Genomic DNA, 27,829 nt, shown 5'->3' with positions numbered 1-27,829 from the left:
CTATCAGCGGAGATCATACGAATCATTTGTCTGTTATTATTAATATTATTATTGTTGTTGTCAATAGAAACACTGTGACAGGTTAAATATGTAAATAGATGATATGTCAGTCCATTTTATATGTGGCTTCAAGCCCTTCTTAGCTATTATTTAACTTTTATATCTCTGGATTAATAGAAAGTGTTTCACCAAGAATTTGTTTCTATTTAGTGTGCAATTAATCTAACAAAAGGAGAAAGTGTTAGTCAGGATTGTATGTCTTCCACTGCAGTAACAATAGTAAACAGTAGTCGAATCTATTTCAAGAGGGTTGAGTCAAATACATCATTTCCAACAATTGCAACAGCCAAATCACTACTAATTAGCGCTGAACACATAATTCAGATTGCTAACAAGAGGCAGTAATTCTGTCAGTTCTGACAGCATAAAAAATGCAACATAAACCCTGGAGGGAGAAATGAGGAAGTGGGACAACCACTGTTGATGGGGTGGAGAGTACTGATGTTTGGAAACAAGATTAAGTGTTTTAACTGGACCATACTGGTACTTAAAAACATAAACAAGACCCACATGACTAATTCACAAAAAAAATGGATTTCAACCTGGGGTCTTCTTGCTGTGAAATGGTAACCACCAAACCAGTGCTGTTCTCAACATTAGTTAACTGATAGGGTATATTAAGAAAAACTGCATGGTTAGATTTAATAAGAGAAGTACTAAAGTACTTAAGTTTAGGCATTAAAACTATGTGTTTAGTTATAAAAATATATTGCAGCTTGGGTTACTTGGTTCTTAACTGGAAAAAGGTGGCTTGCCATCTCCAGGTCAGGGGAGAGATTCTTCCTCAGGTGGAGGAGTTAAAGTATCTTGGGATCTTGTTCACGAGTGAGGGAAGGACAGAGCGTGAGAATGACAGACAGATTGGTGCATTGGCAGCAGCAACGTGGTTGACGTACCGGTCCGCTGTGAAGAAAGAGCTGAGCCAAAAGGCAAATCTCAATCTACGTTCCAACTCTCACCTATGGTCATGAGCACTGGGTCATGACTGAAAGGACAAGATCTTGAATACAAGCGGCTGAAATGAGCTTCCTTCGAAGTGTGTCCGGGGGCTCTCTTATAGATAGGGTGAGGAATAGGGTGAGGAGCTCGGCCACCCGGGAGGAGCTCAGAGTAGAGCCGCTGCTCCTCCACATCGAGAGGAGCCAGCTGAGGTGGCTCAAGCACCTGTTCTGGATGCCTCCTGGGCGCCTCCCTGGGGAGGTGTTCCATGCATGTTCCACCAGGAGGAGGCCCTGGGGAAGGCCCAAGACATGCTGGAGGGACTATGTCTCTCGTCTGGCCTGGGAACGGCTCGGTATCCTCCTGTAAGAGCTGGAGGAAGTGTCCAGGGAAAAGGAAGTCTGGGCAACCCTGACTAGGCTGCTGCCCCGTGACCCGACCCTGGATAAGCGGAAGAAGATGGATGGATGGATGGATGGGTTACAACACATTGCACATTTTTTCTCACTGAAATTGAGCATCTCTTCAAACCAAGAAGCTTGTTGCATCTATACCGTGTCACTGTAAGGATGTGACCAGTGCTGTTGTTTTGAGCGTCAAAACATCTGCACTAATGTCATAGCTCTCTACAAAAATGCATTTCCAGCACTTGCCATGACTTTAATGTCCGTTAATGCCATGGGAATGAGACTGGGTTTGTGTGAGACAGTAGTCTGGGAAAATTATTCTTGTTATTGACTACCTTTATAATTAATACCATATTCATTGAAATGTATTAAACATAAATTACATTCATACAACACCAAATTTTGATATTTACATTGTAGCATTGTAGGGGATATAGAAAGGAGCAAATACAACAACAAAAACAACAATAATGATAATAATAATAATAATAATAATAATAATAATAATAATAATAATAATAATTAATCCTTTATGGTCTCCTTTGTATACATAATGAAGCAAAGCACAATTCTATTGTGACGACATATTTCTAGTCTACATTTCCATTTGTTGTAGCGACTACAAAATAAAGTGAATTTATAATGAATGTGACCTAATTTTAGAAGAAAAAAATTGCAAATGTGTCTATCTGTGAAAAACAACAAGAGTAATATATTCCTATTGATTTTTACACACAATACTTTATCTCAATATTTATGCCAGATTTTAATTATTCTTGCCCTAACAGCAACTTGAGGTGGCAGCCACTAAACGTGGAGGGAATGTTAGAAAGCCTACAGGCACTGTACTGGGAGCTGCCACTTACACTACTTACTTAATTATCCTCTCTCCTGCCTGAAGTGTAAAGCGGGTCAGGACTAGATTCTGCATGGTCTTTAATGGTCCCCACTACTGGAATTAATATGGAAGCAATTGCTCTGAGGCCTTGCTCAAGGGTAACTGAACTGCAGTTGTTTAGAAAAGCGGTTCTTTATAGAGTATGAACAGCTCTGGATTCCTTTGTGAAACTGAAACTGCCACTTAGATTAAATCAGAATTGCTTTAGAAATTGTACAATAGTGATAGCAATACAGTAATAGATTAGCAGTAAAAAGCAGGATACCAGGAGTATTTAGTAAAGGATTTATACCATTATTACCTGTTGAAGTATGTTCTATATTGCAATTTTGTTAATGACAAATAAACATAAAAATAACAAACCATAACAATTTTATGACTCTTCCGCTGCAGTTTTTAATAAAAGGCACATTCTCTTGCTTGATATACAAAGGCTCTAAAAGAATATATTGATCTGAAATCACTTTGATCACAATTCATATTTAATACCAGCCGTAGTGTAGCCAAACTTCTGTCTGTCCCCTGTTGACAGCAGCCACTTTATTGCAGATTAGCAATTTTATCCCAGACAGGCTATGGGGGTTAATGTAACAACCCTGTGCACTCACAATTAGATAATGCTGAAGCTTCTCCTATGCTGAGCAGTGATTATCTGCAAGAAACATCTGCCATTAGTGGTGTGGCTGTAAATCAAGTCAGGCTGCTTTCTCTTACTCTCTATTAAACTCTCCACTGAATTCAGCAGCTCAGCAGATATTCTGCAGCATTTCTGTCTAGCATCATGATATTTTTCATTTGGCCATAATGGTCATGAATTGCTGTTTGACATGTTTTCTCCTGAATTATAGGAATGTGGCAGTTCTCCATTATTGGAACTGTGGTTGTCATTTCAATGCATGATAAATATAAAGGCCATGTACGGCCAGGAGAGGTGTCATTACCAGCAGTGCATCTCTCAGGCTGGCCATCACCAACGATGATGGGACTTCCGATTAGATGTTAAAATGATGTATTTACAACACTGCAGACAATAATGTGTCTGACTGTGGACCAACATCAGGGCATCGTGGTCTCAAGATTCTCAATGCAATTAGATACAAATACCAGCAGTGTTGGGCAGGTTACTTGAAAACTCAACTACTAAGTTAGTCATTACATTGGTTCTGTAATTACTGATTTGGAAAAGTAATACATTACATTACTTGTTACTTAGCTTTAATTACTGAGCTGTCAGCTGTCCATCAAAGATGCCTTTAAAAAACTCCAAATCCTCCATGCCCACGCATTGCATCTTTAATTCTGATAAGCTTCTTTAGTCTGTCCATCAGCTGGTCCTGTTGTGAAATCCAGTTTTTGTTATTTAGCTGAATTACACTCATCACTAGCACTAGGGGCATCTCTTTCAACGTTTCACTGAGCTGCCATCCTAGCTTGAGTAAGTTACATGTACTGTAATATTTGTCAACACTGAAGTGTTTTGGTGCCCAAAGAAATTTATAGCTGATATAATATAATCATATTTTAATGACAGTGCTTTCAGCTGATTGAAATGTGCCTGTGACCCTTGGTTAGTTGACAAAGCGAACCTACCTGCACATACAGTATATAACATAAGATAACCATTCTAAGTGAAATCACGTGCAGGCAGCACAGTAAAGCAGTGTTATGAGGATTAGTAACCGTAATGGAATAAAACACATTTTTCACTTGGCAAGAAAATCCAGTGAAGGAAAATAAAGTTACCACAATGAAGCATTTTTTCAGTTCAGAAAGAAAACATCATCCTTAAAAATAGGAGATGCACTAAAGGTTAAAGAGAAATCCTATCAATTTAGATGAAATCACACTTAGGACCTTTAAAAATCAAAAAAAAAATCAAATAAAAAGTTTCTCAGTACAGGACATGGAATGACATGCTCCAATGCTCCATTTCTCACACCTGCAGACAAAAGGTCGCTCATTTAAATAAAAGTCAATAAACCACTTTTGGTAGAAAGGGCATCCCTGTTTCACCTACAACTTGTTTATTCCTTCACTCCCTGCCTGACAAAGAATGACCATACTTCTTTTATTGATGGCTCATCCTCCCAGTCCCACCCCACATCTGGCTGAGATTTATAGCTGATATGGAGCCCGCAGCTTAATCATTCAATGAAGACCTATAAGAAGGACATAAAAGGTTTTTTCAACAAGACTAATGTACAACAAATATTCTACGGTCTAGGATTTACCAGCCTTATTACAATATGGTTCCGTTTAATTTACCTGGAATTTAGCTGTAAAATGCTTGAAAACCTAAAAAGGCCCAAATAAAAAAAACGTGCTGTGATGACAGTAGCCACTGTTGTAATGGTGTGACTGACTGCAAGCTAATTAACACTGACTACAAAATCACAGGCTTCATAACTGGAATGCTTTTTACTACTCTGTACATAGGTCTATCCAGTGACCTACAGCTAAGCAAGGGTACAACATGCTGAGGCTGAGCAAAGTACCAAATAATATTCTTGTTGATCTATTCCTGAGATCCATAAAAGGGGTGTCTAATGCAGTAACTGGCTGTCTGGCACAACAAAAATGCAATCACTGAGAAGGGGAACATAGTGCACAAGGACAAATACTATATCTGCAATTACATTACCCTATACTCGAGGATTAATAAAATTACTTAATACAAATTATACTCATATATGGATACACATTTGAAAACAAGTGAAAGAACTGCTTTACATATGTGGCTTAACGTTCTCATATTCACACGTTTTTTTTTTCTCTTTTTTTCTATAAATTCACCTAGAAATCTTTTGCTCAAGTAATTTCCTGTCAAATGCACACTGATTTAAAAGAATTGCTCCTCCGAATATTATGCATTAAGTGTGCCAGTGACTCAGCTGCTCATTATAACATATTAAAAGGCTGAGGGCATTTACAATTGTAATATATGTTGATGATGAATGTTGCAAGAAATTCAGAAAAGAACAGCTGAAATAAAAGCTAATGATGCCATTCATCTGTCCTGCCAAAGTAATATAGTTCATATATTTTGTCCTCGTGGGTAATGACCTTTTCTCCCGAATTGTCTGGTTCATATTTGAAATGGTGTGCTAATGTCCATTCAGTATCACTTAATACTGTGGTCAACATTTCCCATTTTCCCATTGACACTGATGGGCAGTACTATTGTGATCCTAGTTATAAAACTGCATTGTGCATTAATCTCAATGCTACTATACTGATTAATCAAGTCTGATAATAAAAATAAATAGAGCCTTAGTTTCTAAAATCATTAACAATCATATATATTAATGTGACCACAGTCACAAACGTCACCCATCCACAGTAAGTGAATGTAGTTTGCTGGGTTTTCATGAATGCCTGTTTACAGCTATAGGTGAGACATACTGAGCACTGAATTGTGCTATACAGCTTCACAGGTTTACTGTTCTCACAGACCCTAGGCTATATCTGTCAATCTATCCCATTGTGTCCTTTTTTCCAATTTCCATCTCTCTCTAGATCTTTCTTTCAGACACACAAACACACACATACACACGTACATATCTGTAATGTATATCTACCCATATAGCATGCAGTGCATATATGTGTGCGTTTTTCCACCTCCATTCCTATTACCTGAGTGAGCCATGACACAACCCAGATAGCAAACCTCTAGATGTTAACAAAAAAAAAAAAAAAAAAGGCATGCAAGCCAAAATTGTTCAGCAGTTCTATGTGTTTCCTTACCTCAAAAACCATACAACCAACAGTCATGGTGTGGTATGATATTGTAGGCCTTAGAATGCAACTCAGAAGTGGAACATACCAATATGCTGCTGTTCAGTCTGAGAGGTAGGACAGTGGTTGAGTGATTATTAGATTGAAATGTTATCATTATTAGTATTTTTCATATAATGAATAGCAAATTAAAAATAAATTCAGGGCAGGGATGTATACAGTCCCTAATGGGTATTGAAGGATTTACACTGATTACTAGCACATAGTGTTTCAGCAATTCTGACAGAATACATGATACAGTATATGCTATGATACGTTTTAGAGTGTAACACATCATTAATTATGAACCAAAATCAATTTATTCACACAAAGTCTAAATCCACCGTACATGTTTATAATGTAAACCAGGAATTTTAAATATCAATATCATACATTGCACAAGTCACAAGAACACAAGTGCTTATGTTAGCTATGTATGTTGTAACCGTTTTCAGAGTATTTGCTCATTTGTAATTGTTCCTAACTGCATGGTGCAGGGTTATTGGGCCAGTCAAGAAAGCCTCAGCAAAGTGTTGGGCTTTCATATGCATTCCTGCGAGCAGCTCCAAATAATCCTTGTTGCAGAAATCCAATTACACCATTTTCTACAGAGGTTGGTTATGTTCTCTACTGAAATCACTCAAATTAATCTATATGCAGGTTTGCCTCATAGTCGCTAAGGGAACATGTGTGCTGCAAATCCTGAAAATAACATGGAATACCACACTCTTTCAGAGTCCTTATAAAACATATTGCTGTTCTGAATATGCTACTACTGCATGGCCACTCTGATGAATGATTAGTTGAGTAGCTTCAGTGAATATGAGTACACTAGTTTGCATTTGTGATTAATAGGGGATGCTCATGAGCTTGTTGATATTTGTCATTACAACATTTCTGATGCAGTGGCTGGCCTTCTGCATTGGCTCAGTGGTGTCAGGCAAGGAACAATGGACTAATTGCTAGAGGACACTGTGAAAGGTATAGGCCATGGCTTTGAACCCACAGTATCTAATGTGTGTCTCCAACAAGCCATACATCCTGGTAAAATTAGGTTAAGGAAGAGTGAAGAGTTTCATGATCAGTGAATTGTGTTTGACAAAAGCATTAACTGTCTAAAATAGAAACATAATATGTTTGACAGTCCCTGTAGACAGATGAATACTGAGCAATCATCTGAGAGACAAGAAAATGACAAATGCAAACATAATTGCTTAAACAGATGGTATGAGTTTGAACAGTAACAGGAATCTTATTTTTTTTAGTTTCCTTGCAGTACCTGCTTCTTTTTATAGCTTAGCTGAACTCGTACCTTAAGCAAAATGTCTTCCTAATTATGCTTATCATAAAAAATGGAGTGTAAAAACATTTTTATTATAATATGGGTGCATATCATCATATTGTCTCTATGAGCCAGCTCTGAGTTTGTAATCCTGGGAATTCTTTTATATTAAGCAAATGTTTGGATTTACATAACGTTATCACTAATGCCATGATTTGAATTCTGCAGGCACAGACTTTTTTTCATTCTTGTGTTGGAAATTGGAAACAACTGTTACAAGAAAAGAACGGACAATTTCTTTTCCTCTTTAGTAAAATCACTTCAGGAATTTGAGGTTGTGATACTGCCAAATGGGCATTTTGTAGTAAGAAGTCCTTGTGAGCCATTGTTAGAGTAATGGGATATTTATTTAATACCACTCAAGTTTCACCAATAATTAATGAGTCAACATACCTATTCTTTTACTATTTGCATTCGTTTTTTATCTTATATTGTTCACTTCTGAATCAGTTCCACTACATTTGTACTGAAAAGCTGCAAATGAAAAATATGCTTTTTGCGGTAAACTAACTAAATGTTAACTAACAATCACAATTAACTAAACTTTATGTGTTATAGTTTTACTATCGAAATAATATAAATTTAATTATATAAATTATCTATGTAGTGACACTATCATCCTGTCTTCCTTCAATTGCCTCACTATTTATTTTACTATATATAATAGACAAACTTATGCAACCCAAACTCAATTTCTGTGATCTATCGATCTATACAGATATATGGATAATTTTGTGTGTGTGTGTGTTTGTAAAACCTGCAGACACACATATGGTAGGTACTTGGCCTTCCTCTTGGGTACCAGATGATCACTGGTACCCTGGTGACTGAGTGATTAGTACTGATGCTTCACAGCAAGAAGGTCGTGGGTTTGCAACCCGGCCTTTCTGTGTTCTCCCCGTGCTTGTGTGGGTTTTCTCCGAGTACTCTGATTTCCTCCCACTTTCCAAAAACATGTATGTCAGGTTGATTGGTGACTCTAAATTGCCCATAGGAGTGAGTGTGAGTGTGTGAGGTTGTTTGTCTCTATGTGGCCCTGTGATGGACTGGGGACCTGTCCAGGGTGGACCCCTGTCTTTCACCCAAAGAGAGCTGAGATAGGCTCCAGCAGATCCCTGGGACCCTGGTTAAGGAATAAGCGGGTATAGATAATGGATGGATGGATGCAGTTAAGGATAGGGCAAGTGTCCAGGAAATAAATGTAAGTCAATGTAAAGTCCCCATAAGAAATAAACAAATGTGTTTGTGTGTGTTTTTGTTACAGGTCATTTTTATTGGTTGCATGATACTGTACAGAGGTGTATACATGTACACCCACTGTGTGTTTTTTGTCAGTATTTTTCTATGAAAAAAACTAGTAAAAATATGGACCTTATTATGACTACACTATTAAAGCAGTTCATCTGATACTCACCATGTCTGAACTGAAACTGTTGTTCACATTTATTACAATATCATCTGTCTAATGTGGCAAAATAGTAAGTTTTGTAACAATTAAATCTAAAGACAATCTAGTACAAGTGATCCTGCTGAAAGGTTGAATGAATTGCAAAAGATTACAAGTCATGGGAAATGCTAAATGAATGAATGCATGAATAATTACAGAAAACAGATTACTTTACTGGAATAAACATTTGTTTTATTATTATGTTTTATTAAAGACTAGTAAACACAGAAACAAATGTTGGTGTAGAAAAGGGTCAATAATAAATCGTTCCCTTTCATTTGGCTTGTTTGTATTGCATATATGCATAAAAAACAACTGGATAATCTAGGTACATGCTCTAGAGTGTATTTTACTAGTTAATGTTTAGGAAGTATACCAAAAACAAGTACAGAGACTCCACCACTCTAGCACACTTTTGATTTTAGGAGTTAAAATCCCAAAATCCTTGGGATCCATGTAAGGCATTCCATTTCCAGCAATTACACAAGAATAGATAACATGATTGTTTGTGCTTCCCAACTTGTCTGAGGGGGGAACATTTAAATAGGGGGTTCTCTGTTTGATTGATTTTACAGAAAAGTGTTTAACAATTTTTCAACAAAACCAGGCACAAAAGCCTGTAAGCAACCATTGCCAACATAACTGCTGCAAATAAGTACAAGTATGACATGCATACATGCAAATGTACACATATACAAAGAAACATAACTAAGACAATGGCACAAAGCCTAAACACATATATGCAAATAAATAAATAAACACCAGTACCTGCGATACATATACATATATACATATCATGAATAATTACAAAAAAAAGTGAAGAAACAGAAATTACCTAATAGATAAAAATCAGCCAACACCACCACTGGATTTGGAATAAAATCACAGGCAAATTATAGACAACTGAGTGATGCAGTAACCGACATCAGTAAATTGGCAGGGTTGCTAAGCGGTACAAAATAAAAGAGGATAGAATAATGTTCTGCTTTCTGTAGTCAGACACCACCCCTGAAGTGTGTCAAATTGGCCATCTGGTCCATGATTACATCCGTTTGAAAAATCATTAAAATATCCATAGTCACCATTTCACTTATAAAAAACAAATGTCTATGCATATGCACTTACACACACCCACACATGTCAGTATAGGTGAATTAGCAGAGCACAAAACAAAATAGTGACACTGTTGAGTAGAAGCAGCATAAACAGCATAGTATTTTCAAAACATAGTGAACCATACAAAACAATATCACTTCAGCACCAAATACATAATGCACCTTTGCATATGGGTAAACCAATACAAGGTAATGGCCTGCAATCACTAGAAAATCATTTATAGTCTAAGCTAACTGAAGTGTGTTGACAACTTAACAACTAGCTCCATCAATGTGCAAAACCAAAATGATATTTCCAAGGTTTCCATCAATACCTGCCATCCACTCTAGCTCAACTCTTGAGTCCAGTCATTTAAAAGCAACGATAACAAAGACTTTGTCCAAGGTTTCCTGATTGTAGCCTCACAACACTCACAAATTTGTTTGACCTGTCTCATTTGGTAGCCCCATTTCCAAGGTCTTTCAAGTCCTCACGAAGGATTGCCTTTATTTAATAGTTGTGCAGGCCATCAATAGAGAAATGTTACCTCCAAGTATTTGTTGTTAATTGACCAACAGAAAGACGACTGCTAAGGCTGATTAAATGAGGTTCATTCAAAGCACATGCAGCAGTGTAAATTCACACTTCACAAGATCCAGTTCAAATTACACCCATTAACATGAATAAATTCATATTCATTCAGAATTTGGAAGTTTAAGTTCATCGTTAACAAAATGAACCAGTGCGTGTTGGTTTCTGTTTTTTATTTTGTAAAGAAATTGCACTGAGTAATAGCAAATATTTTTTTCAGTAGGACCCTCCTCACCCAATCCATATTGAGTCCCCAGTGTACATGTAATTAGTAATTAGTAATTAGGTAATTTACTCCTTTTTCTGCTACTTCACTACATTTCAGAGTGAGATGTAATGTTTTTACTGTATTTATTTGACAACAATTGAATACTACACATTTTGTCATGCACGCATTGTGTTTTGTGGCACTGGAAGATATTGATTCTCGTACGATTCATTCCATGCTCTGGCTAGTGTAATTTTTCTAAGATCACAGAATAGTAGAAAAATTAGAAACTGAATGAAGCCTTTGCCACTCACCTTCACCACCTGGATTTTAATGACACTCACGTTCTTTAGTTGCAAACTGATCCATTCAGTTCACCAAAAAATGAGCTTGTTCAATGAACTGTGCTCTTTTATAACTTTCACACACAACACTGACAGGCAGTAATATATCTCATCTTCTCGTTTTGTTTCCTTTTTCTGAAGCCAGACCAGAGCATGAATAGTTCATTCTCCCTAAATGTTCCATAATTGTATAGGTGAATGACACGGCACACTACACATCCTTATGTTTAAGCTGGAACTGTATTTACCACTCGGCAATCCTGGATTGAAATGACACCTGACAACTCAGTAAACCAGGGTATCATCACAATCAATAATGAATAGGATAATATCTAGCTCCTTAGATACAAATATTAAATAGGGTTGGTTGACAAATTATATAAATTGGATTCACCAGATTTTAAATATAAGTGGAATTATTTTTTATATTATATTATTTGCCAGGAGTGAAGATTAGTTAACCTAGTGTTGTGTAAGGAGTCACAGAATTCAGTTTGTAATTTAAGTTTATTGTGAGATTATGCAGTTTGAGGAAGAGGAGTATATTGTTGACATTATTCATATGGACAACACATGTTCTACATTTCAGGTTTTGTGATCATTGTAACAAATAAATAAAGAAATAAAATGTAAACAGGTAGAGATGTCATCCAAATTGTATCATGTGCTAAAAATAATTCTGTTTTATTTGACTAGTAATGAATAATGCACCATGGGTGATAACATTATAATGCCATGCTATGCTTGTGTGAAATGGGCAATTTACACTGAATTACCAATTACTCCCAATGTGTTTGTGCTTGTGTCTGCATGCCTTAGGTCATTTTGAACGGTAACCTACAGAGAATTAATAGCTTCATCTCAAATTTCCTCTCCTCTCCATGGCTGGCACTACCACAAAGGTTCAGTGGAAAATTAGCTACGTGGAAATTATATCATAATATTTACCAGTGGGAAAGAGAGAGAGCAAATTACTGGAAAAAAAAAACCAAGAAAACATCAGCATCGTGGTATGGGTTTACCAGGCAGACAATTTAAGTGTTGTGCTATTATCATCTAGTTAAGATGGCACGTTCTTCTCCGTCTGGTATCAGTAGATGTGGTAATTAGATGACCTATTGTGGCTGTATTTAATAGGGCACAAACACAATTTCCCTAAAACAAACCATGCACATTTAGTGTGTTCAGTGTTTATTATTGTAAACAAGAGAACTAAGGTCGATAGCATGATAATGATTGTCTAAATATGACACATAAGTAGAGGCCCACAACAAGTGATAATGGACCAGTGAACACCATTATGACATTCAAGGCAGGTGCCCCAGGACAGTCATCAGTATTCAGTGAAAAAACTCTGTAGAATCAGTGGTCTCAGGTGTCACAGTTCAAGTTATGCTTTAAGCTTTATACTGTATGGCTCTACTGTGTTGCTTAAAGACCAACACTGCTGAAGAGCAGTGTTGGTGGAAATTCCAAGCTATTGATAAGAACACAAAAATCCATATCCATAGTGTGTTTGCTAATGATAATTTTACATTAGAGCCCTTAAATATTTAAAAAGTTTTTAACTATATAAACGATCTCTATAGGGCTGTAAAGATACAGTAACTATGTCAATAGGCTTTCTGCCACCAGCACAGAATATGTTTGTCTTGAACTAAGAGGTCTGCTGGGGACCAGATCTATATTAACAAATATGGTCTCTGGCTGGAGTTGTGATATTTTGCAACTGTGCTGCGAGTCAGCTGGTCGCAGACCTCTGCTGTCAGGCAAGTATTAAAAGTTGTTCTAGTGGAAAATGAGTATTTATATTTTATTTTGTATTTATACAATGAGTTTTCACAATCTTTGAGAAAAGCTGCAATATCGTCACCGTCTTAAATAATATTTCAAAAATGAAAAAACTGAATCAGATATACAGTATATTATATTTATTAATCATTTCACACAAAAAGGTTATGAAAACACTATTGACATGCAAATAATGCTGTCATTCAGTTATATAACATAAGAGGATTAGATGACTTAGGCCAACTTATGAACCTGCCTTTGCAACTTGCTCAATTTTGAACCTGACTTTGGCCAAATTACTTCTGGAATAAATGACTTCTGTAAAACAGTGCACTTCTTTTTTCCCCACTACTGTGACAGACCATGGGGAAGTGTAAGCCACAGACATTTGAAAATACTAGAGGAGCACACAGGAACCCAGTGAGAGGCCCTTTAATTCAGGAAACGCAAACTCAAACAGCAAAACTGTAATCAGTCTCAGATAAACCAAACAAATGGCAGGTCATCTTTTCCTCTGTGATAATGTGAAATGATTGTTCAACTAAACAATTAAACAAAAGGACATGCATCTCCTTACTTCTCCCTCCACCTTATCTTTGCTGGGTTTTTGAATCTTATCACTTACCAATGGACTCTGGGTCCTGTATTATGGCAATAACTTCGCTAGCTAGGAGGAATTTCTTTCTTTTTGAAGTGGCTGCCATCTTGAAAAGCTTATAAAGTTGCCTAAGTCACTCTGTCTTGTGACTTGGGCAAAATAAATATTATGGGGTTTGAATTGCATGATCTATTCAACTGAGGATTTAGGGGATTTTACCAGAGATGGCCAGCATCAAGAAGATCTCACTTAGGCAAAAAAATCATTTGTGTCAAATTCCTAAATAATTCCTGAATTATTTTAGGAAGGTGACGATATCCTATCTCCCATAAGAGAATACAGCAGAAATATCACTGCAACATAATTTTACTGAGAATACATTATTTATGAGAGATTTAGCCTCATTAATCTGTGAAATGTTCTGAAAGTATGATCATTTTAGTGTTTTCATGACTCAGTATTCTGTAGATCTTTGCAGAGACATGAATTTGCTCTTTGATCCAAAGTCTGTTTCCTTGACTGTCTTTGTGAAATTGTGTTCTTTGACAGCTCTTCCCCAGCACTTTCAGTGAATCATTATCTGTGGTAGTGTATGCACTCAACCTGTCTTTTTCCTTTTTTGGTCTTGCAGCTCCACACTGACCTCGATAAGGGGGACAATGCAGTGAAGTACACTCTCTCTGGGGATGGGGCTGGCTCCATTTTCACAATTGACCAAACAACGGGGGACATCCATGCCTTAAGGAGTCTGGATAGGGAGGAGAAGCCTTATTACACATTACGCGCCCAGGCTGTTGACATCAACACCAATAGGCCCCTGGAGCCAGAATCAGAATTTGTAATTAAGGTTCAAGACATCAACGACAATGAACCAAAGTTCCTGGAGGGACCATATATGGCCAGTGTCCCTGAGATGTCACCAGTAGGTACGTTTCCATTTGAAAATGAAAACATCTTCTGCTCATTAACAACAGAGAAGTCAGTACCTCCTTTATTTCATTGGAACCATAAAAGTTTTGTTTTCTCCTACTGAAATGGTGAAGAAAAAAGTTGAGTTTCAAGAGGATCACTAGTACAAACAGAAGGCAAAGCTATTCCCTCAACAGATTTTGACATTTCAAAGAACCAGTTATTCTTAGTGTGCCCTAAGTATCTTTCACGGCTTTTTCTTTATACTTCCTCCCAGGGAGAACACATCAAGGTAATTTGCTGGGAGAATGGTTCCCCTTCATCTGAATGGCAATGAAGCCCTCAAAACTCCAAAATCAGCAGTCTCTTGTGTACAGGTAGAAAGCAGGAACAACACAGTGAAGCCTCAGTGAACACTCAAAATCATATGCTGCTCTGAAACAGTTCTGTAGCTTTCAGGTTTATAGTGTGATGATTGAAACAGAGTACAGACACCACCCACATACGATCAAATAGATGAGAAATAATTTGTAGTTTTGATATGGATAATACATTTTTTGTCATTTGTCAAGCAGATTCATCAATTTCATAATATTATATTCCTTTGACTAAATATGCATAGACTTTTTATTATAAGTTATTGTATTATTGCTTAACTGCAGTCTACAAAAGTTATTTGAAATAATTACGTTTATGTTTGGTTACCTTTCATTTTCTTGAATGGGATTATTGCAGTGATACAGTGTTATGTCTCTTCCATTTAGTTTTTTGAAAGGGACTCATATAGGGACTAAGATAAGTCATATCCTGAAAACATTTTTCAAAGATGAGAGCGATTACTGAGGAGGTGAAATTTTGTATTTAGTTTTGTTCCATATAACACCTTGGATATAATATCACATAAATGTAACTGCAAAAATATTCCAGTGCTTGTGTGTACTAGAAATCAAGGAGAATCATAACTTGCGCTTATAGTGAGGGAAATGAGCAATTGTGACGTATCATAAAACAAGGCTAAATAAGCAGTGAGTTTTGAAATCACATTCATTACCATTTTCTTCACTCTCATTACAGATGAAACCATAAAAATGAATAACAGTGATAATAGCTGCCAAATTATGTGGAACGACAGCACTATCAAAAATGCGCTTGTTGAGTTTCCCATGTTTTAATCAAACCCCGACAAAATTTGCGTGAAAAAAGATACCTTTACCTCTAAGTTCAAATTTGAATACAAACTTGTCTATACTCCAGGAGATGCAACCACTGTATAAACATCAAACCAGCTTAGGTCTTCATCAATATTTATACCAGCAATGCTTGTGTGATCAGTAGGTTCATTAACTGTTACACCCTTTTTTATGCCTATGGCCAAAATGTCCCTGAGGAGGTTTTTATTTTGCAGAGAAAAACAAAGCCTAAACGAGAAAGATGCTGATCATAAATACAAAATAATGGCTGGTGATAAAAAGTAATCTATGGCCAAGCATTATAAAATTATTCGCAACAATAATTCAGAGACTCCCTTAGATTTGTTAGCAGTGAGTTTATCTCTGAATGATCTGTTAGAAAAAAATACATCAAATAGTTGTATAATCAACAGACTGTTATTACTACAAAATATCTTTGGCTTGATGAATTTATTTATTCAGGCTTTTGCATGTACCTCCACAAAAGACTTTTCCCAAGTGGCCCAATCTTTTTTATTTTACAAAGTCTTCCCTTTTTCTTATGTTAGCACATAAGATGTTTTGTATGTCAAATTTATTCAAAACCTCTGTGTATGTTTTTGTGTTTTACTAAATGCATTGGTTTCATCTGGATTGTACTGCAATTTTATAGTAATTTGCTTTACATTGTAATAAAATGGATATCCAATGAAATCAGACAGATAATCTATATGTTGCAAAGCTGCTGTGTGCATTCTCCTTTGTTTGCCATTACTGGCCTATGAAGTCATTTCCACCTAGTTCTAATTCACACAAAAATTAATTCAACTTCCTTTTAGTCCTACATAAGATAAAGAAATATGTAGTAATCATCTACTTACAACTCTCACTACGTCAGAACTCTGAGCACAGTGGATTTCTCCTTCTTTGCTGAACTGATTGTTTATCTAATCTATTGTATATTTCAGTTAAACACAATGCAACCCTTCTCTCGTATGCCTAATAATGAATGTATGGCTTTATTAGGGAGGTCTGAATATCTAATCTCTCTCACTTAATGTTTTAATGTAATTGTTACTATGTTCAGATAGGAAAGCCTATTTATATACAGCAAGCTCTTTACAGGCAACTAGCAGCCTACCAGAATCTAAAATGACCGTGTAAATGTCATCCCCGTGGTGACTGATTCCTGTTCATATAAATCATAAAACCCTGCAGCTGAAAATAAACTAAAATTAAATTATTTTCACACATGTTTTAGTTGTGAGTATTTGACTGATACATGGCCTAATGCACAAAAAAGCTGTCGGTCCTAAAGCATACATGCATCCTTGTCCTTAAGTAGTATTTCAAAAGAATTTCCCCATCTGCTTAAGAAACACCAAGCTTATCTTTGTGTCTTGCATTTGTGTTCTTTGCTCTTGGACACCTTTGAATAAATCTGTTAATATAAATGAATGTACTAATGAAATAGTATTTCCAATGCCGGCTAGTTAAGGGGACACACCAAAACTAGTGATTATTCTGTCCATTGCTATATTTTCACCCTTGTTTGCTGTGTGTGGGTCAGCTTCTGCAGGAGTTGCTGGACATTATTTGCATTGCGGCTGACCAGTGTGGTTTTACAAACCCCCCAGCCACTGCTCAATTTCATGCCCTTGTGAAGGAGCTTCATTCAGTGGCAGTGGAGGCGCAAAGTTCCACGGCACCCTCTCATTGCTCTAGTGTCTGGTGTGAGCGCCATTTTTAGCTGCCCAGGCGAAGGCATCCAGGTCAGGCTCCTGCTATGGCATCCTGTCCTGTTCTCTGGTTTCTTCTGCTCGGCCTCCTGAGCAGCCAGCATCCAGCTTCAAGCAACAGGCTGCCAGGCATGGCAGAGTGTTCCAACCCCATCCCTGAGCCCCCACAGAAGCAGAGGACGTTTTGGCAGGGTGGGCAGAAAATGGATGTTCCAGATGTTTGAAAGTTCTGGACATTGTCAAGAGTTTAACAGATTGCAAGAAGACTTGTTTGTCAAACCAGTTCACTCCTGTATCTCATGATTCAGCCATGACTGTGTCACATATATCAGCCCTTCCAACAATGTTCCCTCTTCAGGGAGTGCGAATGAGTTTGCCCTGCATAAGCATCAAACTTATCATACTGTCTCATGTTTCTGGTCTCTCCCCTGGTGCAGACTGTTTGCCTGCCGGGCAGTTGGAGCCTGTTTTCCACTTCCATTGGGCTGCCTCTCCGCTCTCTCACCCTTGGTCCTCTTGTCGATATCAAATGTGTTTTTCCTCAATCTGTCCTCTCTCCCACTTAGCCTTTTTGTGCATGACTCCCCATGGGTCACTTCCTATAAACCCAATGAGAGAAACAGGGGCAGAGAGGGCCAAACATTGGCTTGCAGCCAGAACTTTAAAGGGGGCAATGTATTGTGGATGGCCTACTCTCAGAGTTTTACTCCAGGTGGTGGCAGCAGTGCATAATGGCCAGATGGATAGACAGGCTAATATGCAGAGGCTACACTCTAGAGCTTGCCACTCCTCCACTGGCATTCAGTTGAGTGGTAGAGAATTGCCTTCCTTTTGTGGAGCATGTTTGCATGAGTTATCACCAGAGAAGGTGAGTCTGGGATTTTACTCCCATCATTTCCTGCTGTCCATGAAGTCAGGGGAGATAAGGTCCATTCTCATTTATCTCAGTTCAACAAATCAATGATGGTGTGGAGGTTCTACATATTGATGCTAGTGTGGGTCATGCAGTGTGTTCACCAGGCAGCTTGTTAACCTCCATAGACCTGAAAGATGCATATTTTCACATCCCATCTTTCCCCAGCACAGAAAGTTTCTGCACTTTTCTTTCTGGGGGATAAGCAGAGTGACAGATCTGGACTCTTCATTTTCTGAAAGGAGAAGTATGCATCCTGGATCAAAAGTAGGAGTTTGCACTGGTGTTGACAGCTCCCTTTGAAACACTGTAGCCAGCTCCTCTCTGGTTTTTTGTCAGGAATGACCACACTGGCTCTATTCTTTGGCAAAGAGAATTAACTATCTCTTCTTTCTCCTGCGTGTTTGCAGATTCAGGGGATCACAGTTCCCAAGAGCATCACTAGCTCCTTCAGTTCCCAAGAGCATCACTAGCTCCTTCAGGTCCAGGGTGCTGTTTTTTCTTTCCCTTAGTAGGCTGAGGTGGCAGATGGGATATCTGTTGTGACATTCACTGCTCTGAGCGTCTTGGTTGTTTAAAGGGACAGCTGCTGGTCTCATTGGTTGTGCTCAGTCTTACTGTATTTCTGGGAAAGAGTGTCAAGTTGGTATCTGTGCACACTCCATCAGTGGACTACACAGAGGTCTCTGTGACTCTACTCTAGGAAACATTTGTGAAGGACATACACTCTGTGCTTTCTGGGCCTCCCCTTGTTCTTTTGTCCACTTTTATTCACAAGATGTTGCACATTTCTCCTTTACCCATGAGGTTTGAGTGCTTTTCAGGAGTAAGTGTGGGAGATGCAGGGAATGTGTGCATGTTTTTATTTTCCTGATTCACTGACGGTTAAAGGAATGTGTTTCTGGTTGCCTCTGGATGTTGCTTGTGTGCCCAGGTTTGCTCCTGCTATTGCTTTCATCTATAAGCAATAGCCAAGATGGCTGTGCACTGATGAGGCACAATGTTGGTTGTGTATTGTAACCCAGCATTCTGTGAATTGGGTGCAGACATCTGGACTGGTCCCTAGCTAGCTGAAGAAAGGCTGTTCTTATTTGTGAAGATTCTGCCCAAACCACTGTAAATATAGGGGAGATGCAGATGTTATTAAGGTAGATGGAGGGGGCCACTCCAGGTCAGCACAGTTTTTATTTCAATGCAGTACACTGTATATGTGTATTAGTTATGTGTACGCTGCCAACCAGGAAGACCACAATTTCCTGAAATCCTCCAAGGCTGCTCACCAAATAGACCATGATTTTGTGTCATCCAGAACAATGCTGGCATCACATCTTTGACCAGGGTTGTCCAGCAGAATGGTCCCGGCTTCAGGTCCATGTCCAGTGTCAACCTAAGGAACAACACTGCCTTAATTTCTCTGACCATTTTGGCCTACGGAATGCCAATGCCTAACCCTGTTGTCCACGATCAAATATGGCCTACTAATTGGCCTGGCTCTTGTTTCTGTTCTCCTGTAGGTTAGCTACTCAGGAATCCTATGCACCGTCCATTTTCAGTGTTCTTTTATGAGTTGCCAGACATTTCCTGTTCTGGACATTTATTTTGATACAACTACTTGTTTTGGCTTTGTTCATGATCCAATGATTTGGGTTTGTTATTGTCGCTGACTCTTTTCACTAGTTTGATTTCTTTGGTTAAAGTTCTGCAGATTGTTCTGTCCCCTCTAGGGACTATGCGGTGCCAGACTGATGGGCTACGCTTGGCCCATGTATTTGAAACACAAGAACAATCAGATCAGATCGAATCGGGGCATCGGCAGCAGTAATGCGGTCGGTGTACCGGTCCGTTGTGGTGAAGAAGGAGCTGAACCGAAAGGCAAACCTCTCGATTTACTGGTCAATCTATGTTCCTACTCTCACCTATGGTCATGAGCTTTGGTCATGACCGAAAGGACAAGGTCTCGGATACAAGTGGCTAAAATGAGCTTCCTCCACAGGGTGGCAGGATGCTCCCATAGAGACAGGGTAAGGAGCTCGGTGTAGAGCTGCTGCTCCTCCACATCAAAAGGAGCCAGCTGAGGTGGCTCGAGCATCTGTTCCGGATGCCTCCTGGGCGCCTCCCTGGAGAGGTGTTCCGGGCATGTCCCACCAGGAGGAGGCCCCGGGGAAGACCCAGGACATGCTGGAGGGACTATGTCTCTCGGCTGGCCTGGGAATGCCTTGGTGTCCCCCTGGAAGAGCTGGAGGAAGTGTCCAGGGAAAAGGAAGTCTGGGTATCCCTACTTAGGCTACTGCCCCCACGACGTGGTCACGGATAAGCGGAAGAAAATATATGGATGGATGGATGGATGGATGGGTGGATGGTTCTTGATCTTATAAATAACTTTGTTCTTTGTCTGGTGCCATATCATCATCATTTATTTTGTCCCTTCATGTCGTTGTCATTTCAGGATTTCAGATTTATGCTTTGTTGCTTTATGCTAGTGAATATTTTAAGTAATTTTGTAGAGCTTATCTTTCTATGTTCACTGCACACTGCTCTGTTGACTTCACTTTTTTTGTTTTCTTTTGGATTACATTATGTTATTTTGTTTTGCTCCACCACTAAATAAAACTAGCAAAAACCCCATCTCTCTTGTCCTGTGTTTGCATTTGAGTCCAGCACACTCTGGATGTATTCTGTATCTAAACATTGTAACAAACCAAATACCAGAAAAGTAAATCAGTAAATTCAGTGAGCTACGATTATTTTATTTGACGACAAATCTTTGAACTTCATACACCTACATGCATTAGTAGATAGGGTATTGTTTCCAAACATGGCAGCCATGTTGATGCATTGCTGTAATAAACAAAATTTTGTTATGCAGTATCTATATATATATATCTGTGTGTAAAATTAAAACTGTACTGTAGCAAAGTTCCTTACTTACTAGTTGTGTTCCTGTACTGGCAAGCTGTTTCTTACATAACAATAATGATGGGGGAAACACTTAAATGGAGCACAAGCAGCACAAAATGACAATATGACACTGGTCTTCGTCATTTTGTAAACAATGGATGGTAATTTGAGAAAAAGGCCTTTCACAACATGATATCTTTGCTTCTGAGTTACACGAAGGGAATAAATTAATATTGCTCTAAAAATCCCACATACCAAGTTACCATCATAATATGAAATGTGATTTTATGGGTTTTAATTTCATTAAATAATGGTTTTACACAGATAAGGTTAAGGAATGAACTGTCAAGTTCAGCATAATTTTTCTAATTAATTTTCAAATATCTGCAGAGTCTCACACTCAAAAGTCTTGGGCTATTAGAAAGATATATTTTCTGACCACAAAGGGTTGGAAAAGCCAGTACATTAAATTACAAGTTTGGATCCAATGTTGCCAAAGTAAGTAAGCTATGTCTGTTGTGAAGTGCTGGTAGGAGTGTCTGTATTTTTCCATCTCACTCCTCATTGCACTCTATAAAGGACTGTTCAGCACCTGTTCACGGTTGCAATTCTTTTTTTTTTTTTGTTTGTTTTGGTCATTTAGAATGTCTTAAAAAAGTTTGAAAACATAGATTAAAACCCACAGATAATCCATACATTAGTTCTGCCATTTATATATGGATTTAAAAAGCCTAAAATATCCTGCACACTACAACAGTCTTCTCTGTTAAACTCTTTAGTGTCAGTTTAATGGAAAGTTATGCATGTTTGACTTTGAAGAAACTGCAGGCAATTCTGAAGGTCTTAATAATTAACATATGTCTTCATATATATCATATTTATGCTATATAAGGCATTTCAAGGTGTGAGCTAAGGGAGGTTATTCATATCTCACACTGCAGCTGTGTTGACCAAGGTATTGCGTGACAGCTGACAACATCGCTCAGCCATTACAACACAGTGCTTTCCAGCTCGAACGAACCTAATACTGTGGAATAGGGACGTCTTTGTAACAGCATGACTTCGCTTAAAACACAAACACAAATCAAAGCATCACTGGCTTGTATCCTATAAGTATGGCTAATTAAAACATTTGCTTCAAAAATAAAATGTAATCTTTTCTTTCATCATCCAGTCTGAAAAAATGTAAGCGAGCACAGTTGGATGGGCAAAATGCCTCTGATCTCAGTCTCCAGAGGAAACAAATTAAGTCATTAATATGTCTTCCGACTCTTTTCCACAGGGACATATGTGACGCAAGTGACAGCCACAGATGCTGATGACCCTACGTATGGAAATAGTGCTAGAGTGGTATACAGCATTCTCCATGGCCAGCCATACTTCTCTGTTGACCCTAAAACAGGTACGTACTTATTTCTATAGCTGATTCGTGTTCACAGATAGTCATTCAGCCAGTGCAAAGCTCACACTTTTTAAATCTTTTTAAATCTCTTCTCTTTTACTGATGTACTGTGTTTGTTTGTGTACATTGCATTTTGCCTTATTTTGATATATACTGTATTGAAAGGAACCTTGCAGTGAAACAAGGTTATGTAGGTCTGAAATGATAAGAATGGGTGAATCACTTCTAAGCAGTGAGTGCAATATAACATGGAGTAATGGAAGGATATAGGTCAGTAAAATAGGAATTGACCCTTGGGCCACATGTTTTCCAAGCAAGACTGAATTTTTTTCTGGTAGATTCAGGTGCTGAAATAAAAGGTCAATTATAACTTTGCACTTAAATCAAGCAATAGTTATTTCAAGTATTCATCATTAATAAACATTAAACATTCAGAATATCTGTTTCAGAGAAGCTATAATTGGCTTTATATATGGATTTAACAAAAGCACCTCAGACTGTCAGCCTCCGCATCAAGAAATAAGCTGCTGTCTCAATTCTACCAGTAACTTTCTAAATCTACACAACAAGAATACAGAGTGTCGCTATAGGACCTGTCACCAATCACTAGAAGACAAATAAAATAACATTAGATGCATACATGCACTTTGTTGCACTCGGCGGAGGGTATCACAGGAGGAAAATGGTAGTAAAAAGGTTGCAGATTAGCAGTGGTTGGGGGGTTGGGTTGAGAGTCAAACAACTGCTCTAAATCTGAAATACATTCCTATCACCAGTGTTTGCCGGTAGTGGGCTGCTGTTAGCATACTATCTGGAACAGTTCAAAGCATATGAAAATAGATTCATACATATCACTCAGGTAGATACAGTGGAATCTGATTATGCTGCTCATCCCAGAGCTTTACAGAGCAAATACTGTGACTGCATTTCAAACGAATGCTGGGAAAAATCTAACTATTAAAGTAAATGTTTGCCCTGCTGGGCCTGCATCTATCTCCAAATGCACATCAACAAAGGGAGCAAACACTGGAAGGAAAAGGTGAGCAAGGGAGGGGGATGATAACAACATACATAAATCACAGTGCATGTCATGGTAATTATCCCTCTGAGAGGCAGACTCCCCTCTTTTACCAAAAAACATGACAAGAATTTCAAAAATAAGCGTAGTCATTGATTTTGGAGTCACACTTTAGCAGTCAGTAGGCCAAACTAGACATCCTTACAATAGTAAATTAAAAAAGGAGTGAAAAAAGTGCAGAGCCACCTATTCTGTACACTTCCTTTTTAGCCTGCCAACCTCCCACTGACCTACCTATTAATCTGCAGTACAAACACTCTCTGATCTCAGGGTCTCTGATCCACAAGTGAATCATTATATGGCTTCACTAGAGTTCCCTATTGAATGTCAATTGTCTCTAGTTTGTGAAATGACCTCTATTTCAGCCTTGGTCAGAGGCAAGTAGCTTCTGACTGGGGAGCAAGCTCCTTAGGTGGAAATATGTTGAGGTTTTTGAAGTAAACTGATTAGGCATCAAACATATTTCAGGGGCATTAATGTTTACCACTTTTTCCTTTTGTATTTTATCTCACTTTCTCTGTGACTTGCTACCTCTTCTTCCTCTATTTCTTCCTCCTTTATTATTTATTATTGTCATCAATCTTGCTGTATACCAGGGGTTATAAAGACAGCCTTGCCCAATATGGACAGAGAGGTAAAGGAACAGTACCAGGTGTTAATCCAGGCCAAGGACATGGGGGGACAATTGGGAGGACTGGCTGGGACCACCACCGTCAACATCACTCTCAGCGATGTCAACGACAACCCACCCAGGTTCTCAAAAAGTGAGTGCCCTTTGTAGATAATAGACATTTAAACCTAATGGCTGTTTAACAACACTGACTTTCATTTTTATAAAAAAATAATAATACAGATGACCTTATGCAGGTTCACACATTTTATGATAACAAAAACACAGTGCAATTACAACAGGGCAGGGGGTATTCATCATGTCGACTCTTTGTAATTGGCTTTCATTATTCTCTGTTGTAAGGAGAGGCCTGTTTATTTAGCATGATTGCATCTACAGTTACTACCCCCGGCAAATAAACCCAGATTGGTGTTATTTAGCTCGTGGGGCATCCATATTTATTCACATCATGTTTGAACATGATTGTGCTGCACCAGGTAAAGTTTGATATATTTACCGGATTTCTGTATTCCAACATTTTATATAAATTGCTAAACAAGGTTAATTCAATTATACCATTCACTAGGTCATGCCAAATGGAAACATAACTGCACTCACTGATCTGTAAAATCTTGTGTTCATATAAGCATTATTGAAGTGTGTCGAAAATGTATTTTGTTCCAAAACAGCAAGCTTATGACAGGAAAGCAAAAATACTGTTTTGTAGTGATGCAGTGTCCTCAGGTATTTGGAGGCAGCACTCAATGGCCTCCTCTGAATGTAAATACAGACAGTCAGATGGTCAAGCCCCTTTGGCTGTGAGGGAAAGATGATATTTCCATAATGCTGTCACAGCATAGACAGTTGGGCCATGAATGGTGGCTCGTCTTCCTTGTCCTAAATCCATTCTTCTTCTGTCTTCTGTTTTACATCTACTGAGATTTACAGATAAAAAAAGACTATATTGATTATATTGATTATATTGACCAAATGATTCAGTTTCAGTGATATATTGTTCAGTGATTTCACCCTAAATCTAACTTAGAAATTTCTTTTCTACTCTAGTTAATATAAATTCAGAATTTCTGATTGTGCCATCTGCCAGTTGTTTGCTAATATGTCTTAACCTGCAACTTTATATTGTTTTGACACTGGAGCTTACAAAAAGAAGTGTTTGTCCTATCCTTAAAAGGGCATGATCTTTGAAAGACTTATTATTAATGAATTCTTGTACCTCATACTACATGATTATTTATTTATTGAAAATACAGCAAGGAAATTCATCCATATACTACAGCTCACCCTCTCTCAATCATAAGATCAAGACTGAGGTACAACTTTTCCTAATTTCCTAATAACTAAGGTTATTTCTTTATTATTACATTTAGTTGTTCCTCTAAGAAAAAAAAGTGTATTGTTAAGTGCATTTTATATATATATATATATATATATATATATCTCTTCCAAGAAGCACCCTTTTTAACACAGGTCAATATATGTGCTCAAGTTGCAGTTTAATCATCTGCAGGATTGCTGTTATGCTAAAGTACTGAAGCACTTTGCTTATGGGTTTATATAGTACTTAATTGCTCTTTTCTGTGTGGCAAAATGTTTTCCTGTACATCAATCCATTCTTTAGTTCGCGTTATATTTTGACTAACAAATATAATTCCACAAAGCAAAATCTTTTTATATCTTTTTTCTTTTTTTTTGTTTTTCTTTTTATAATTGTCTTATATGTAAAATGTATTGTCCTATTTATTTGTTACAGCTGATGAATTTGTCAGGAATTTATATAACAGAATTGAGCATATATTACAATTTTGATGACGCTAGACAAGTGGTCTGATAGCAGCACTAGATTATGCCATATTATACAAGGAAATACCATTTTTTTAACATCTGGCCATTTCATGAGTGAAGAAAAACTGAAAAAGTTTCTGCTGCTGGGAGTATTAGAGCCACCTCCAGGCTCGTGCGTTTGTTGATTTTACTGGTTAAGCCAGCCAAATACAGCCTTGATATACACTCACTGGCCACTTTATTGGGTACACCTTGCTAGTACCAGGTTGGACCTTTGGTACTCAGAACTGCCTTAATTCTTTGTGGCATAGATTCAACAAGTTGTTAGAAACATTTCTCAGAGATTTTGGTCCATATTGACATGATAGCGTCCCACAGTTGCTGCAGAATTGTCAGCTACACACCCATGATGTAAATCTCCCATTCCACCACATCCCAAAAGTGCTCTACTGGATTGAGGTCTGGTGACTGTGGAGGCCATTGGAGTACAGTGAACTCATTATCATGTTCAGGAAACCAGTTTGAGATGATCTGAGCTTTGTGACATGGTGCATTATCCTGCTGGAAGTAGCCATCAGAAGATGGGTACACTGTGGCTATAAAGGGATGGACATGGTCAGCAACAATACTCAGGTCGGCTGTGGCGTTTAAATGATGCTCAACTGGTACTAAGGGGCCCAAAGTGTGCCAAGACAATATCCCCCACACCATTACACCACCATGACCAGACTGATCCGCTCATAAAAGGCAAGATGGATCCATGCTGTCCATGTTGTCATGCCAAATTCTGAACCTCCCATCTGAATGATGCAGCTGAAATCAAGACTCATCAAACCAGGCAACATTTTCCCAATCTTCTATTGTCCAATTTTAGTGAGCCTGTGTCAATTGTAGCCTCAGTTTCCTGTTCTTAGCTGACAGGAGTGGCACCCAGTGTGGTCTTCTGCTGCTGAGGTTTGACGTGTTTTGCATTGAGAGATGGCATTCTACATACCTTGGTTGTAACCAGAGGTTATTTGAGTTACTGTTGCCTTTCCATCATCTCAAACCAGTCAGCTCATTCTCCTCTGACTTCTGACATAAACAAGGCATTTTTGTCCACACAACTGCCACTCACTGTATATTTTCTCTTTTTCAGACCCTAAAGATGGTTGTATGTGAAATCCCAGTAGATCAGCAGTTATTGAAATAATCAATACAATACTACATGCCTAAATGCACTGAGTTGCTGCCAACTGATTGTCTGATTAGCTATTTGTGTTAACAAGCAATTGAACAGGTGTATCTAATAAAGTGGCCGGTGAGTGTATGAACATGGCAAAATTGAATAATATGTATAGTAACAAGCCTGACTTCAGACAGAGAGCATATTAGCTGCTTGCCCTCAGGTAGGTAAAACCCAGGGTGGGTGAGCTGTTACATAAAGACTAGGGCAACTGAGGAGTTCAGTATTTCCATGTGATGTCAAGTGATGATGAAGAATGACTCTGAGTCCTGTCTGATCTTTGTTTCTTGACAGGTTTCTTTCACCTAAGAGTCCCTGAGTCATCTGCTGTTGGGTCAGCTGTTGGGAGAATCAAAGCCCATGACTTGGACATTGGAAAAAATGCTGAAGTAGAATACACAATTGTGCCAGGTGACGGAGGTGCCATGTTTGACATCACCACCAATGAGCACAATCAAGAAGGGATAATCATTCTCAAACGGGTATGAGGTCTCAGAAACAACGCAAGACAACATGTTTACCACATTCTGTAATTTCTAATGTAGAAATAATTGCTGTAATTGCAGACCCAAATAACATCTAATCAGCA

The 27,829-nt window shown here is 38.2% G+C and overlaps 1 protein-coding gene across 1 annotated transcript in view; it reads left to right on the top strand.

Moving 5' to 3' along the window:
* Positions 1 to 27,829, top strand: part of LOC113121517 (cadherin-12-like) — a 95,162-nt gene that overhangs the window by 31,491 nt on the left and 35,842 nt on the right. Inside the window, exons 3-6 of the mRNA XM_026292090.1 lie at positions 14,126 to 14,420; positions 22,405 to 22,524; positions 24,199 to 24,366; positions 27,535 to 27,722. Coding sequence (XP_026147875.1) covers positions 14,126 to 14,420; positions 22,405 to 22,524; positions 24,199 to 24,366; positions 27,535 to 27,722 — 771 coding nt within the window. The remainder of the gene's footprint in view (positions 1 to 14,125; positions 14,421 to 22,404; positions 22,525 to 24,198; positions 24,367 to 27,534; positions 27,723 to 27,829) is intronic.

The sequence above is a fragment of the Mastacembelus armatus genome, chromosome 20, assembly GCF_900324485.2.
Source record: "Mastacembelus armatus chromosome 20, fMasArm1.2, whole genome shotgun sequence".
NCBI lineage: Eukaryota > Metazoa > Chordata > Actinopteri > Synbranchiformes > Mastacembelidae > Mastacembelus > Mastacembelus armatus.
The sequence above is the reverse complement of the archived record's forward strand: the minus strand, read 5'-3'. Positions and strand labels throughout refer to the sequence as shown.